Raw genomic sequence first — 16,023 nt, forward strand, 5'->3', positions numbered from 1 at the left:
CAGCGGCAGGCTTCGTCCCGAAATTCCATCTAACTCGTTTAGGCGATGTTTTAAAAGGGAAAAAGAAAACCCCCACTTTCAAGTTTAGGCACTTTATGATGTTACAGCCACTTCGGAGGGTGCAGGGCGAAGGGAAATGGGTATTGTGGAAAAGCGGACGGAAGAAAAGGAGTATGGATGCGGGGCGCTGTTAGGGACACCGGGTCGTGTGCTGGAGGTGGGGGGACGCAGGGACAGCTGTGGCTGGCCTCGCTCCGCAGCTGCCGGTGCTGTCCGGAGACGCTGGACAGCAGGTTGAGCATCTCGCACCACCAGCACGGTGAGACCCGGCACCTGCCCGCGCTGAAACCACGTTAGTGGGGGAGCTGTCTTGCACTGCGCCTCAAGGCATCCACAACACAGCGATTCGGTAAAGCAACATAAAAGCAAATACCCGTGCGGGAGGAGTCTGAACCACTATGACAGTGACCCAGGAAAAGCTAGAGGAATAGTCCAAGCCTGGCGGCACGGTGTGCAGCATTTACTGGAAGCGGTGGGGCAGGGCCTTCCCGTCTTGCCTGAATCATCCCTGTGCGCACAGTATGTGTCCCAGCGGCTTCAGAACTTTGGTCTCGTGTCTCACTCTCATTGGTAAAGTTACCTTCACAAACACCCATTTTGAAGGGCTGCTGCCAACAGGAAAGGTTAAGAGGTGTGTCTGCACTAGTACAGGTGCCTTAGGCCAAAGAGCTATAGTGGCAGCAAGCTCGAGGGCAGGAGACCTAGGGACACATGGATGCCCTGACTCAGCCTGGGCTCTGCTAGAGCCGCCCCCAGACAGCCCTGCTCCCAGAGCCCAGGCATGGGATAGTGGGGATGAGGCAGGTGACAGTGAGCCCTGCTGCATAGCAGAGCCTCCCACTGCCTGGAAGTGTGGATGCAGTACACATTGCTTCCCCAACCCCAGTTTTCACCTGTTTCAGAGACAATTCACTGCAGCTGACATTTAAAGTCTCTTCACAGTGTGGTTACATTGCTAGCAAACTCTAGCAAACACAGTTTGTTTGCGGTTTGTTAGGTTAAACATATAAACCACTCAAATTCTGATCTGATTTACTGTACAACAGGTAATAAACTATCTAAAGCATTTCAGAGAGTTCTATCCGTGCCCCTACACAAATCGCCAGAGCACAGTTAAATACAAAGGATTTTCATCTGCTGACAGAAGGGAACAGAATCTGTTCCTCTACAGGAGCAGCAAACCACTGGCAGAAATATCAGTCTGGCTTGCTGTGTTGGAACTATTCAGAATATGTATTAAGGTTAAAAGTACTTTCTATCTTATCTCACTGCTCCCAGAGAATATATAATTTATATTCTTATTTTCAAATTGTTTCCATATTTCAGTACCCCTTAGAAAGACCATAACACTCCTAAATACTTTCTATTTTAATTTTTTTTTTTTAATTAGCATCTTGTTCCACTACTTATAAATCAGTAAACCTGGTCAAGGTTTGGTGTGTTGTTTTGGTTAAACCAGAACATGAAAGTGGTTTGTTGAACAAGACCTCAGTTTTGCAAGGAGCTCTGTGCTGCACTGAAGTCACAGGGATAGTCACACAAAAATAGCAACGGTCTATGTAGGTAGAAAACATCTAAGTTCTCCTTGTAAAAAGAGCCACAAAACTTCATACTACTCGGAGACACTCTAAAGGAACAGAACTAAAAGAACTTTGAAGAGAGTGAAGTGTTGTCTAAATATTTTATCTAGAATATTTTTTATCTGATATGACTACAGAGCAGGCAGTTTTCTGGAAATTCAGAAGACATACCCTTGAAAACAGGACTCTTACATTACAGTGCTGATCCTTCTTTTCTCATTTCACAGGAAACTAATACGCACCTTTACATGTACACGCATAAACAGCCATAAAATGGGTTGGGATGACCCAAGATTCAAGTGAAAAGTATAAGGGCCCCAGTTCTGGAAACATGTCTGGGCATGTTCCCGCAGAACTGCCTTTATCTTTGCAGTAACTCACTGAACAAAGAGAAAGTCACAATAAGAAAACCTTATTGTTTACAAAAGCAAAAAAGGAAAGAGTTGCTAAAGTTCTATGCTGTCCAGCTCTTATTCATCCTTAACCACAACATCAAAGTGAGATGAGAGCTGTTAATATTATTCCAACTCTTCCAAATTGTATTTACTAGGTGCTCATTAGTACTGTACTCCTGAAAAAACAAAATTAAAAATCAAAACCCAACAAAATAACAAACCGTACAACTCCCAGCCTCAGTGTATTGCTGTAATTTGCATGTGAGTCAGCTGAGATGTGAAATAATAATTAATTGAATTTAGACAGTGACTATTTTAAGAATCTGGACAATAGCTGAGGCTTCTTGCTTTCACAGGCACTGAACACATGCCTTTTCAAAATTTAAGAAGCTCAGGATGCTTCTAGTGGTGGAAAAATACCAACTCCCATTGCTGGGCTCCAGAAAATGGAACTGGTTTCTTTTTGTCCTTCCCATAAAAGATTTTAGAATGTGCACTACTATTTTTAGAGGTTATTTTGGTGCTAACTATGAACTGCAGCCTTGGTGGCAGAAAAAAAAAAAGAGTTGGAGGGAAAGTGATACTGGAGATTTTGGAGGCAAAAATTACATGTCATAGTGAAAGAATTGGAGTAGAGAATCCTCTTAACATTACTCTTTGAGTGAAATTATTCTTTGAAAAAGCTATCCTGAAAGAGTTAATACAACGGAGATTAACTACAGAGAAAAGTGTATTAAGATGGAGCTAACTCTAGCAACCCAACTTCCACTAGGCAAAAAAAACAAAACAAGAAAAATCCCTCCCCCTTTTTTTAACACTTAGAAAGCCCCTGATGAGCTCATGCATCTTACTCCATGTAACAAATGTGTAGTGGAAAAAAAAAGGCCACCAAGTTCTGAAGGCATCATCCTTCTCATTCACTGGCATCTATGGATTAGAAATGAGAGAAGTGGTTTGCTAAAAATAAAATGTATTGTAAAGGTAACAGGAGAAAGCAGAGACAATTTTTTTCTCAGGGTTAGCATTGCAAAATTTTAAAAAGTCCTGTATGCAAATTACACATTCACACACTTTGAAAGATGGGATTACATGCCTATAAACTATGTCTGCAGAAGCTTTTCAGTTGAAGTAGGTTGACATGTTATGAAGAATACTCTGATAAAGGAAGAATTGGAGGCATGAAAATCCCCAAATGACATGAATATTCAAAGAAACTAAAGTTCTTGTCACTGCCCTCGGAATGCAGATGAAAACAGGTTTTATAAGTCTCCTTAGCAAATAGCTGTTGGTGAAAGCATTTTGGAGGACTCAGTTGAAATGAAGGAGAGGGAGCGGGTAGAAAACTCTCTTCATTGCCTGGGCAATGCAAATGGAAAGAAACCAGAAAATTTGGGCTCATGTGATAATTTTTATGGATTCTGTTAAGGTTAGGTGTCCCTGACTGATTGATCTTCTTCCCATTGACTGCCTAGTTCAATCTAAGTCTTCAGTTTAGATATGAAAACTAGTTTTCTTTTTTTTTTAGGTTAAGATGAGAAAGTTAGAAGAGAGCCTCTGTGAGTCATTTTAGGCTGAGAACATACAGCTGCTGCTTGAGCGTACAGATCACAAAAAAGCACCTATCATCCCTGCCTGTATAAAAGCCCCTAAGTGCTTCCTTTCTGATATTAGTGTTACTGCTCAGTGACAACAAAAAAAGCAACTAAGGTGTATACAGGAAGTGAAATGACTATTGACTCTTTTTTTTTCCTATAAGAAACACCAAAATTTTTATATAGAAAGTGGATTGCCATTAAGCAGGTGAGAAAAGGAGCAGAAATGTTTGAAAAAAATTAGGGTGTTGCTTTGAAAAATATCTCCACAGTTTTATTATTATTCCTTCTGCAGAACAGTGTTGTAAGATGTCTCTGGGAGCAGAACCAATGTAGGTGTTTGGTACTGCTTAAGTGTCAGATTCTGAGAAGTGACCCCCACTTCTTGTAAGTGTACCAGGAAGTTCATCTCCATGAGCAAGAGCAAAGGGCTTCTATCTAAAAATTTATGACACTGTAGCCCTTCACTGTACCAACATAGCTCACTTGTGTAAGAGCATAAACAAGAGGCAGAGAGGTTTGTTCATGTGAGGGAAGATGTGTCTCTGCACAGACTGTATTTGCAGGCATTTGGTAAACACACCAAAAAAAATCGCTAAGTTTTGCTGATATTAGTAATTTAGAAAGATGTTTCTTTCTTTCATTATATCCCATTTTCTGCATGACTCTCTGGACATTTTCTTCATACTGCTTTAGGGAAAGCCAAACTAGAAAGGTTGAACATCCCTGACTACATTTGAGTAATTACTTTTTAATTGGACTTTCTTACCCAGTATTTAGTAAGACAGTTCTCCCAGGCAAAAGGAAAACAAATCACACTAATTTGACACATCCATTTGAAAGCTTCTGTTAAGGCCTTACATTGACTTCAAACTTTTAAAAGCATTACAGTGGGATTCAGAAAAGAGCTCTGTGAAAGCTTTGACAGCAAAGGAAGAGAGTGCATTGATCAGAGGAAGTGATGGGCTGAGCATCTATACCCACAGATACCTAAGCTTCTCCTCCAGGTGCAAAGAAAGGTCTTCTTAATTTTAGCCTAGTAACTAATATTATATACATTTTTAAACAGATGGCTGCCAAGGAAATAAAATGCTTTCCACCTTCCCATCTCTGAATAGACTAGAGGATCAAAAGAAATGGATATTTTTAGAAGTCAGAAGACAATGATCATATTGATTACATCAGTTATGCAACAGATAACACTTCCTTCACTTAAGAGCCTAGTTTGATATCCAAATCCATTTTTCAGCAAGTTAACATAAAGAGTTTTCTGCATCTAACTAAAGTAATGGTCAGCATGCAAGCAGTACATAGCTCCATTATATAGATATCTCATATTTAGTGCATGCAGAGTATATACTGAATTCACCAGAAACTATTGCTGAGACAAAGGCAAACTATAGCAGATTTATCCTTTTCATTTTCCCATGTTACTCCGAAATAGACAAAAAAAAAAAAAAAGAAAAGAAAAAAAAAGGAATGGTTTGACAGTGCTTTATTATTATCATGGAAAATTATATGGACTATTAGTAAAGCTATTAATGGACTACTAATAAAGCTCCTACTGACTAGTAACAGGAAAAAACCCCAAACAAACAAACAAACCCAAGCACTGTGCAATTGAACTTGACATTACATTCAAAGAAATTCAGAGAAGTTGATCAGTTGTAAATTAATTTGACAGGAGAGTGCCTGGAGAGGTAGGGTTCATGGCTTTCAGTCTAGTATGTGTTCTCATTGTCCGTTAAATTTTCTAAAGTAATGAACAGTTTTAATAAGTAGGTGCATGTCAATATGTTTAGCTATAGAGTAACACTTCTGATGTGACTGCTAGTATTAAAACACACCTACAGTCCTTGATAGCTTTTTGTCTAATTTGCTGTTCTTCTCTTCTAGGTGGCTGTCTTAATTATTGAAGCACAGTGCAAAAATGATACTGAAGCTCTAACACACATAGACTACAACAGAAGGATCATTGCCAGGAGGGAAATTAATTGTAACCAGGATGAATACGATTTAGATGGTCAGTGTTGTAAGAAATGTAAAAGTGGTGAGTATCATTGTAATATTGTATTTGAGAAGTCATTAACAGCAGAAACCATAGCATGGGCAATTGCTTTGTGCTGGGATAAGTGGCATGAGGTGGTTTCCTAGATGCAGTGCTTCATTCTAGCTGTATCTTTCTTATGAAAGTCCTATAGCTGGTGGCTTCTGTCCATATTCTGGTTTTTCTTTCTCTACAGGTTTTGTTAAAAATATCACCTGCCCAACAGATATTAGCAAACACTGTGCTCAGTGTGAAAGTGGAAAGGAGTACACAGATCACCCCAATGATTTGAATGAGTGTGGGAGATGCTCTTCGTGTGACAGCGTATTTGGTATGTCTGTAGAAATGGCAACTCGTAATGACTCTGATACAGGATTTCACTGAAAAGTCTCCACAATCCCTGAATAGTGGGTAGCATGCAGATTCAAAACTTTTAGTGGTAGAACATAAATGATTTCATAAGAAAGTCATGTTTATCCTCCGGTTCCCGTTCATCAAGCACAAAGTAGGAAGAAGAATAGCTGGTCCATTATTTATCCTTATATCTGCCTTTGCTCAGCCAAAGCCAAAGTCCTTGCAAAGCAGAAGCTATACAAACTGGTTAGAGGCCAGGAAGAGAAGCTCTTCCTCTTCTTCACTCTCTATTTAAAAGAGGGGGTGTAAGAAGCAATGATGGGAGAATTCCCAATGGTTTCTTTTGTAGTCTTCCATGTAATTACTTATATTATTTAAAATTGCTAGAGCTGATAGATTGTTGTCATTTATACATTCAAGATGCTGTGTGGGACATAGGGTCAAACTATGAGACTAACAGGCATGCCCTACTGGGTCAGACCAGTGGCCCACCTACCCCAGTATTCTGCATTCAGCAGTGGAGGCAAGAGGTGCTATTTAGAAATAACACAAACATTTTCCACTTTCTGTGGTCTGTTCCCTGCAGTCTATCAGCATCCACAATTGTGGGAAAGGACATTAGAAGATCTATTCCTACCTAGTCATTTTAGTGTCTATTTATGAGCCCTTTGTGCATGAAACTGCTGGGCAACCCCAGGTTCCAGAAATTCACTTCCTGTTGCATAAATACTCAACACCGATTATTTTTTTTTTCAAATCCATTAAACTTATCTCCTACCAATTCTAACAGGTGTCCTGTAGATCTAGTATACTGAGATTTAGAAAATGATAATTCTTCACTCCTCATACCCCAAATCAAATTTTAGCAAGTGGAGAGACAGCTCTTAACTTCAGTATGGTTGTACTCAGATCACCTGATGGAATATCAACCTCCAGTGCTCTCCTCTTCTTGTAAGACCCCAATATGGACAGAAAATTTTCCTCTCATTTGCTACTATAAATAAGCATTTTTGCATGGGTGATGAAGCTCACTAGAGCTAAACAATTCAATATTTTGTACAGTGCCACAAAGGACTGAAGGGATTTAAACTGAAGGGAGGAAAAGGGTAATGGGATAGCTAGTCACATTATTCCATGGACAATAATGTAGTTGAAGAAAAGTCAGTAGACTACCTTAGGCAAGATGAAAATTACCACATGAAGGATATAGGATCATTCATGTTTGCTATTTTCATGAGTTGCTTCAGCGCTTGTTTCACAATAGAGCTTCATCAAATTTTGAAATATAATGTGGTTTCCCATTATAGCCCGGCACTGATTGTAGTAATTAATTTTTTGATGTTTTTATATGCCTAAGAGAATAGCTTTCATAGTAGGTAGATACTTACATTAATTTTTAATGCAGAAATATTTTTTCATAGATGGAGATGGCATTATCATATACACTGAGGATAGGAGAAAATTAATTCGTTTGTTTTGATACTTACGCAGAATATTTCTCAAGACTATGTTAGCTAAAAAGAGAGAGTGGAATTCCTCATCACTGGAGGTCCTCAAGAAAAGATAAAATTTGTTGTTTGTAAGGGAGAGTAAAGAACCCATCTTCAACATTAAGTGAGGAGATGGGCTATGTGTTTTTTCTGAGTTTCCTTCTGTCTTCCTTCCCATTCCTTCTGAATGGGAAAAAGAAGTTGGGATTTAGCAGTGCCGAATGAGTTCTCTTCTGGCAGGAACTTTATCGTGTGATCAGTTTTCTGAGCTCTCGGCCAGCAGAGGTCTCTCTGACAGCTCCGAATTCCCAAGGCTCCGGCAGCCCGGCTCCTCATAAAAGCTGTGTATATGCGTTCTAAAGTTAAGCCTCGCCAGTGCCAGCAGTGGTAGAGCTAAGAGCACGTAAGTCTGAGGACAAGATCTTGTGAGCACAAGCCTGCTTTTTCAAACTAATACACTTTGAGAAATTTATTTTAGGTTTGGAGGTTGTAAAGAACTGTACCCCAGAAGAGAACACGAAATGTGCCTGTGTAAAGAACCATTTTTGCAATTCTGTACCATGTACGGAGTGCATTGCATGTACCGTGTAAGTTTATGCCTTCATCACTACATATGAAATTGTTAATATCATATGTTATCACAGTTTTTTCCAGCTAGTTTCAAGACAGAGGCTAAGGTAATCTATAACCTAAGGGAAAGCATACTAGCTTTCCTTTGCATGTGAGATGATGTAGTTCAGTCAGCTCAATTTGCATCCATGGAGGTTTTCCAAAGGCATGCAGAAAAACTTATATGTCCACCAAGACTGTATATACTTTTCAAAACACATAATAAAATATCTGAGCTTTCCTGTTGTCCTTGTGTACCCTACTGTTACATTCGGAAAATAATTGCACACCTTTTCCCACTCCCCCACTTTTCCGTGCTATTTTCATACCTTTCATTTTAATTTCTAAACTCCAAGACCTTGATATATGAAATATTTAGCTGATAAAGTGTTAGAAGATAGTGATTTGTTCTTTTGACAGTTTATAAAGAGAAAAAAAACCCCATAATAATTTTTGTTCATGTTTTCTGCAGATGTGAAAGTGGCGTGATTGAAAAACAGTGTACTTCAACTTCAGACACTGTGTGTGGAATAAAAGGTACCATTTTAAAACCAAGCAAGGTCTAGCATCTGCTGTATTTTGGGAGGCTATTGCAATTGTAGTTTCTACACACTGGTCTGTAGTGAATTGTAACAGCTAAGGGCATGATACCTCCTGGGCCCTGTACTGACCTCTGGAGTATGATTTTCCCTTGCTCATGGTGGAGATGTAGGAGTTATTAATCCTTTGCAGAGGCAACTCATGATTAACTTAGTCTTTAACTAAGAGGTAGCTTTTGCCATTAGGAAACAACAGGAAGGCTTCTCAAATCTGACAGTCTTGTTTAAAACTTAGAGTGTGTTGTTGTATTGCATTTCTTGAATTAACTTTCATGTAAATTTTCCAATGTTCCAACAGAAACAGGAATGCCATTGTGGCCCATTGCTTTGCTAGCTGTGCCAGGACTACTAACAATAGCTGGAGCAATATTCTGGTGTAAGTGATTCCCTATTCCTTATTCCTATCGTACTCTCAATAAGATATTAATCTGCTTACTCAGATGTAATTTTATATTCTTGGAGTCTAATGGGTAGATATATTGTCCTTGATTTTAAAAATGCCCTTTTTTTGTTTCAGGGAAGAAAAAACAGAAGAGTCTTACAACTAAAGAGAACCTAAGTGAAGTAGTGTTCAAAGCAGAGCCTTCTTATGTAAGTATTGTTGTATAGATCACAAAAAACCTCAGCTTTATGCAAGGAACTCCATTCCATTTCAATTACATTGGGACTCCCCATGTGTGTGTGTGCCTCCCTTCTGTGACATTAATGAAGTAAATTTCACCACGAGGACTCTTTTGGGAGAAGTAAGAGAAACCCTTTATAATTCTTGCAGGATTTGTTGGCATGCTTCCTAAGTTACATGACCAAGATCAAAACTTCATAAATCATCAGGCCTCCACTGACCCAGGGTATCTCTCCTCATGCATAATTTTAGGCAATAGCAATTGTGAGGTGATTCCCCAGGCTTACTCAAGTCAAAAGAGGTCTGTCTGTCTGATCTGATTCCCTCACAAATAAAATGGAGGAATCATGGAGAAAACAAAAAGAAAATTAAAGAAGTGTCATGAATTGTATTTATCCTCTTATACAAGATTGGTGTTTTACAAAACGTGTTTCTAGTCATTTCTCTCTTCCTTCTCTTTTTAGGAGAATGTACCTCTCATAGACACAGGTAAGAGACGAGTAATTTCTCAAAATTCAGTAGGAAAAAAAGAGATACAGATATGTTAATCCTATGCTTTAAAAAAAAGAGTATTTTTGTGTAGACTGCTGCTGTCCAAACCTGTCATTCTAGCACAACAGTGAACACTTACTAGAGAAATACCAGCTCATATTGTGCTCATTAAGGCATTTAGTGGTATCATAAAAGTTTTGCCTCAGGAGGAATGTCTGTGGTATAGGAAGCAATTACTCATTGTCAACAGGTGAATTTCAGTTCTGCATGGGGACATGGACAGAAACAGTAGGAGAAAGGAAGCTGCATTTCTAGAATCGTGGATAATTATGGTAAGGGAGTAGTCCCACACACAACAGTGGGATTGCAGAATCACAAACCTACATTATCCGCAGTAGTAATACACAATAGGAAAAGAACATAAGCTCCAAAACTGTATCACAGCGAGAGACCTGTCCTGTTCCAGGACCTCTCCCAACAGTGTTTTGAGAAAAGCAAGTACATGAGGGGTGACCAGATTTCAGTGATAAAGACAGAATAGGTTACAGAGGGAACTGATATTCGAAGTGGTATAAAGCAATGTGGATGCAACCCTAACTCTCTGCAATACATAGCATTTGGTAGGAACATGGAAAGGCAGACCTGCTATGTATTGTAAAAAATTACATATAAAACATACTGAATCATGAATACCTGAAACTTAATCTGGTTTGGATAGAAGAAGTATCAACTCTGAGTGCAGGTGATAAAACCCAGTAGTATGTGCATTAATTTTGTTTTATGCTCCTAGATGCTGACCTGAGCAGCCATATTGCTGATATTGTGGAGGAGATGACATTCCCACAAGTCCTGACATTTGTTCGTCATCACCGTGTACCAGAACCTGCCATAGATCAAGTTATTCGGGATTGTCCTGGCGATACATCTGAACAGAAGATTAAGCTGTTTCGAACCTGGTATCAACGTCATGGGATAAAAGGAGCCTATGGAACCCTAGTAAGCAGTCTGAGACAGTTAAAAATGTGTGCTGCAGCTGATAAAATCGAGGAAAAACTGAAGGCAGCTGTTTCCAGCTGTCAGGAAGGGAGACAGTCTTATAATGGTGACACTGAGCAAAGCAAAACCTGCACTCAGGAAGGTAGAAATTCTTACAATGATAGTGCTGAGCAATGTAAAACATATGCTGGTAGTTTGGAAGAGACAGCACAGAGTATTATTTCTAATTAAATTAGTATTTTTCTTATAATATAAGTAACAGAGCTTTAAAACAGCATTTTCATTGGCTGTTCTAATTGACTCAAGGAAGTTACTATAGGAACAAGGAAGAATTACGATTTTTGTAACAATATCTTTCCTTTAAAAAAAGTTTTAGCTTTTTTTGGTTAGTAAGAACTGGAAAAAGTTTTATAACTCGTTCACTAAAAGGTACAATATAAGACTGCAGCTATAGGATTCTCTACAAGAAGAAAAAAGTAGTCATGATTTGAAGAACGAGTGTTGTTTACATGTATGGTTCTGCATTACTTAATCAATGTAATGCTTTGCTTACATTAAAACTGTGGGATGTTGTATTTCTCAAAGTGAAAACTTGGGTGTTATGAGTCTACAGAGTGTATCAGGAAGAATACTTGAAAAAAAAATTACCTGTTATACCCCGATTAATTTGGAATAGGTGTTGCTGTGTAGATTCTATGCTGTTGCAAATGGGATGTCTACCTTGTATAAAAGCACTTCTGTTTGTGTGTGGTATATGTGTCTGTATATACATGCAAGTTTTCTATTCAAAAGCTCCCAATTCTAAGTAAAAATTATTATTTATGTTGTTCTCTGCAATGTTTGTAAGCCTCTTCTAATGTTAAAACCCTTCAAAGAAATAGGAGCTGAAGCAGCACAACAGAACTATGTCTTTTGGAAGGCAACCTGCAGAAGGTATGAAGCTTTTCTAATGCAGAAACTGGTACAAGGAAAACATCTTTGTCAAAAAAAAAATCTGCATAATGCATGACTTCTGTCTTTCTTACAGAAAAGATAAATAGAAAATGTGACATAGAGATGTCACATTTAGGTTTTCTTTTACTCAGGTTAGTGAATCACAAAAAAGGAGATCACTCTTGTAAGAAATCCACCTCAACTTTCTTCCATCCCAAAGCGCAGAGGACTCGGCTCCTAAATTCAAAGAACCAGTATAGTGCTGGCAGCTTTGCCCTGAGGCCTTTCCCTCTCCCACACCTATTTGTGCAAAATCTCCCAAAATCTTTCAACAGAAGAGGAGACCTTGCTGGAATGGTTTGATTTTTCCAGGTCACACAGTAGGAAAGATGACTTTCTTTGGCTCTGCCATCAGTTACCTGGAGAAAATCTCCAGCCAGTATCAAGACTCAGCCAAAGTAGGAGGACACCTGCCTGGGCTTGCTCCCACCTGCCAACCAGTGCACGAGTGTGTGGGATAGGGTCCTATGGCTGCCACCTGGTCCCAGGGCCTGGAAAGGGCAGGGCAGGACTGGCTGCAGGGTGCCAGGGGCTGGAAATCAACCCCTGGCAATGCTGGGTGCCCACAGCCATGTGGCATTCCTCCAAAAGGCCACTTTGCTGGAAGTGAGATTCTTGGGAAGGCAGTACATAGCCCTTGAGAACTCCAGGCTGCTGCAGTCAGACGGTTTAGTAGCCCTGCACCAGGCCTGTGCACCCATGGACTGATTAAAACTTAGCATTGTATAAATGACTTGTGTCTGTGCACAGGTCTGACATGCTGTGACAATGTGTTGCTCCTTGCCATGTTTTGTCCAGGCTCCACATGTAGAGGAGAATAAAATACCTGCCTTTCAGAAAAGCAGCACAGCAGTGATGTAGGCTGTGCCATCTTTCCTAGGATGCAATTGTGTAGAAGCACAGGGAGGGAGGGAAGAAGGGAGGTAAAAGGGAAAAAGGGAAAGGAAAGGAAGAAAGAAGGCTCCATGCTCTCAAGCCCTGGTAGACAGGCTGCTCCCTGTACCATGTCCCACCCAGGCAGGCATGAATGCAGCTTAAAGGTATGTTGGCAGGTGCCTGACTTGAACTTTGGCTTCTGGCTTTATTTCTCAAGAGTGAGGCACCTGGTGAGCAGAAATGAAGGTAGTCCACCTCTCAGGGTTTCAGTGAATCAGTTAGTATAACCAATCTTAACTATGTAGACCTTAAAGTGGAGGCACTAAACCTCATAAATTTGTGACTGAAATAAAATGAGAATTTTTTCTTTCATCACACTGGAATTCCCCAACCTCAGTATAACAAGGATGGTTAAAAAAAAGTCCCTGAGCAATGAGTCACATTGTTTTTAGGAGAATGTCTGCTGAACTCAGCCTGCCATTAACTCTAGTGGTTAGCATACATCATAATTTTTTTCCCTACCTGGAACACTGTGCATCAAATAAGAGGATTGATTGTATTATGCAGTTGGTTTTACAAAGGAGGGCATGTGTCTACATTGCAGTCAGCAGTGCAGGGTAGATTTTGATCAAACTTAAAGTATCTGGACCAGGGACTGAAAGCGATTTAGTTCAGCTGACCTGCAGTAAAACACACAGCTTTCCACTGCCTCCGGTTTCTGACATAATTTTCAAACTAGGGCTGCACAGGCAAAAAACCAAAACCAAATCTCTCCTGTTTTGTGGAAAGCCAGTATCAGAAAAGCAAGTGAAAACTGAAACAGAAACTTGCCCAGGGAATGACTTGTCACGTTTTGAAAAGCAGATTACAAAGGAGAAGCTCCCTCTTCAGGAAGCCAAGACTTTGCAAAACAATTGCATTTGTAATTTAAATAGGAAAACCAAAACAATTGCTATTTAAAAATAACTACAATAGAAGAACAGGAACATAGAAATAGAAGGCCAGAGAAATGATCTTACTTCAGTTCCCCGCAAATTGAAAGTGACCACACGTGGGAGGGGTCTGTTCAGAAATTCCATGGGCTGTTTTGCTGTGCACACCCACTCCAGCTGCTCCCCCGTGCTGTAAACTGTAGAATAGTTCAGGCTGCCCTGCAAACAAAACAAAACCAGTCAGATGACAGAAACAAGATCAATATTACAGTGTGGTACCAGAAGAACACAGGAATGGTTAAAAACAGCTCAAGTATACAGGACTGCCGTAATATGAAATAAATTATTTTCAAAGTTATTCTGCAGGCTGCCAGTTCTTGAAAAGATGTGTCTGAAAAATGAAGTGCTGAGACTCTGTGCACAGACTCTGAGGCGTTTCTGCACAGATAGTATGACAAGCATATTGAAGTGTGGGAGAGCCATAAGGCTTATTTCCTGCACGGAGGAGAGGAAAGAAAAACAATACCAACAAATTCATGAGAAGAATAAAACTGTATTGGGAAAAGTTTTCTTGTTTTGAGGGAAGATACAACCTCAAAACTCACATCCCGGTCTTACTGTTTGTCCAATACTTTGATTCTGGACTTGAAAGGGAAGCTTGCATTCCTGCTATCCCACTGCTAGGAAGAGCAAAAATACCCACCATGTGTATCTAGCCTCTAGTGCAGAGCTGTGGTTGAGAATTATGAGGGATGTGGGAACAATCACAAAACAATGTACAAGTCAGTGTTTTCTGAATAGCTTTTTGGTGGTTTTCGTTCAAGTTCCTTTCCAAACTGAAAGGAAGACTTTTAAGGCTTTTAGAGTTCTAGAGAGCCCTTTCTCATCACTTTACACAGAGGTATTTTGCTCCCCCAATAAATCAGCAACTATGACAAAGCAACTATTTTCAAACTAGTGGGGAATCAGCAAAAAATGTCTGTGATCAAAGGAATGCTGGAAGGAAGGTCCTGAACAAATACAGGAAAGGAGTTAATGATGGAAAGCAATGGCAGGAGGAAGCCAAAGGTGCAGTCCCTGGAGGGACAGTTCCACACCCCAGAGGCATGCAGGACATGCAGGCCGCTGACCCTGCCTCCCATACACCTTCCCACAGTGGTGTCCATACGACTGGCTGTCTACAGGAGAGGATAAAGCTACCTGTGTGTGTGTCAATGGGATATGGGCAAGAACCGATGAGACAGAAGTACCCAGTTTCATTTCCTGCATATTTATCCTACAGTCAGTAATGGGATTAATACATTCTCTAGATTATGAGTATCTGAAGATTTATGTTCTCTTTCTTCAACTTTTCCTGGTCCTTCCTTCGTACTACATGAAGATGTCTCCACACATACCTCTGGGATAGCTGAAGCTGCAGGGAACACTGTGAAACTCCTCAAATTGCTGTGATGCACAGTGAGGCCCCTGGTATGCCAGTCTCCATCCCTGCTGGGGCTGGCTGTGCCCTGGCACCTCTGCTTTGCTGGGTGGGGACCACAGCTGTCACTGCAGTTCATGGGAAGGATGGCCGTGATCTGGGCTATGTCAAGGGATCTTGAGGTTCAAGGTCTGTCTCTAAGATGTGAGGACAACACCCACTCCTGTACTTTGGGGGCAGGGGGCCAACTAAATTTGTACCAGACAGTGTCCCTTCATTTATCCAAGAATGGATAGTGGTCACTAAATAGTTCCGTATTTTTAAACCTCTAAGTCAAATCTCTTCAGTTCTTAATTCCTTTAAACTTCTTTAAACTCTAAACAACCTCTCTGGGTGGTGGTGGTTTTGGTTTTGGGGCGCAGGGTGTAGCAGGCAGAGCCTGCCTCGCCGCTGGCGGAGCTCACCAAGCGCTGCAGGCTGCCTTTGCCTGTCCCCGCTGGCAGGTGGCACCCTGTCCCCGCGCAGTCCCACGTGTGTCCCCTCCTGCAGTTCCCAGGGCCCCCCCGGGCTAGCTTAGCAGGGATGGACCGCCTGCAAGAGCTCCCTCCCCATCGCTGCCTCCCCCGGCTCCTTCCCAGGCCCTTGGGCTGGCTGGCTCTCGGGGGATGAATTATCCTCACAGGGAAACGAGCTCACACACGAAGCGAGCCGCAGACTGGCTTGACAAGGGCACAAAGGCTCGCTCTAGCAGAGCTCAGCCTGCCGTCGGGCTGAGCCAGCGCCAGCTCTAATTTTACATGCGATCCCTCAAGCCGTATTCCAGAAGACTTAAAATGACACCTATAATGTCATAAAATGCTGTATGACAGCTTTTGTAACACGCCTCAGATTTGAGGATGAGCACAGCCTGACTCCCTTCAACCAGTTCTAGGATTAGGCAGCTCAAGAAAGTCCCAAGCTGCAATG

The 16,023-nt window shown here is 40.8% G+C and overlaps 1 protein-coding gene across 1 annotated transcript; it reads left to right on the top strand.

Annotated features, from left to right (window-relative positions):
- The first annotated feature begins 136 nt into the window (after positions 1 to 136).
- FAS (Fas cell surface death receptor) lies at positions 137 to 11,670 on the top strand. Its single transcript, XM_029958552.1, has 9 exons — positions 137 to 217; positions 5,524 to 5,677; positions 5,871 to 6,005; positions 7,997 to 8,105; positions 8,600 to 8,664; positions 9,025 to 9,102; positions 9,244 to 9,317; positions 9,813 to 9,837; positions 10,631 to 11,670. Exons 1-9 carry the CDS (start codon positions 137 to 139, stop codon positions 11,065 to 11,067), a joined length of 1,158 nt encoding a protein of 385 aa, XP_029814412.1. The 3' UTR covers positions 11,068 to 11,670.
- Positions 11,671 to 16,023: the final 4,353 nt, after the last annotated feature.

Source organism: Manacus vitellinus, unplaced genomic scaffold (assembly GCF_001715985.3).
Source record: "Manacus vitellinus isolate BGI_N305 unplaced genomic scaffold, ASM171598v3 scaffold_15_pilon, whole genome shotgun sequence".
Classification (NCBI taxonomy): domain Eukaryota; kingdom Metazoa; phylum Chordata; class Aves; order Passeriformes; family Pipridae; genus Manacus; species Manacus vitellinus.

What these genes read in the sequence shown, in the direction of transcription:
- FAS (XM_029958552.1), top strand. Translation starts at nt 137, where the DNA reads ATGGGTATTGTGGAAAAGCGGACGGAAGAAAAGGAGTATGGATGCGGG. An exon ending in CACCGGGTCGTGTGCTGGAG is followed by an intron (nt 218 to 5,523) that starts GTGGGGGGACGC and finishes CTTCTCTTCTAG; the next exon opens with GTGGCTGTCTTAATTATTGA. An exon ending in TGTACCTCTCATAGACACAG is followed by an intron (nt 9,838 to 10,630) that starts GTAAGAGACGAG and finishes TTATGCTCCTAG; the next exon opens with ATGCTGACCTGAGCAGCCAT.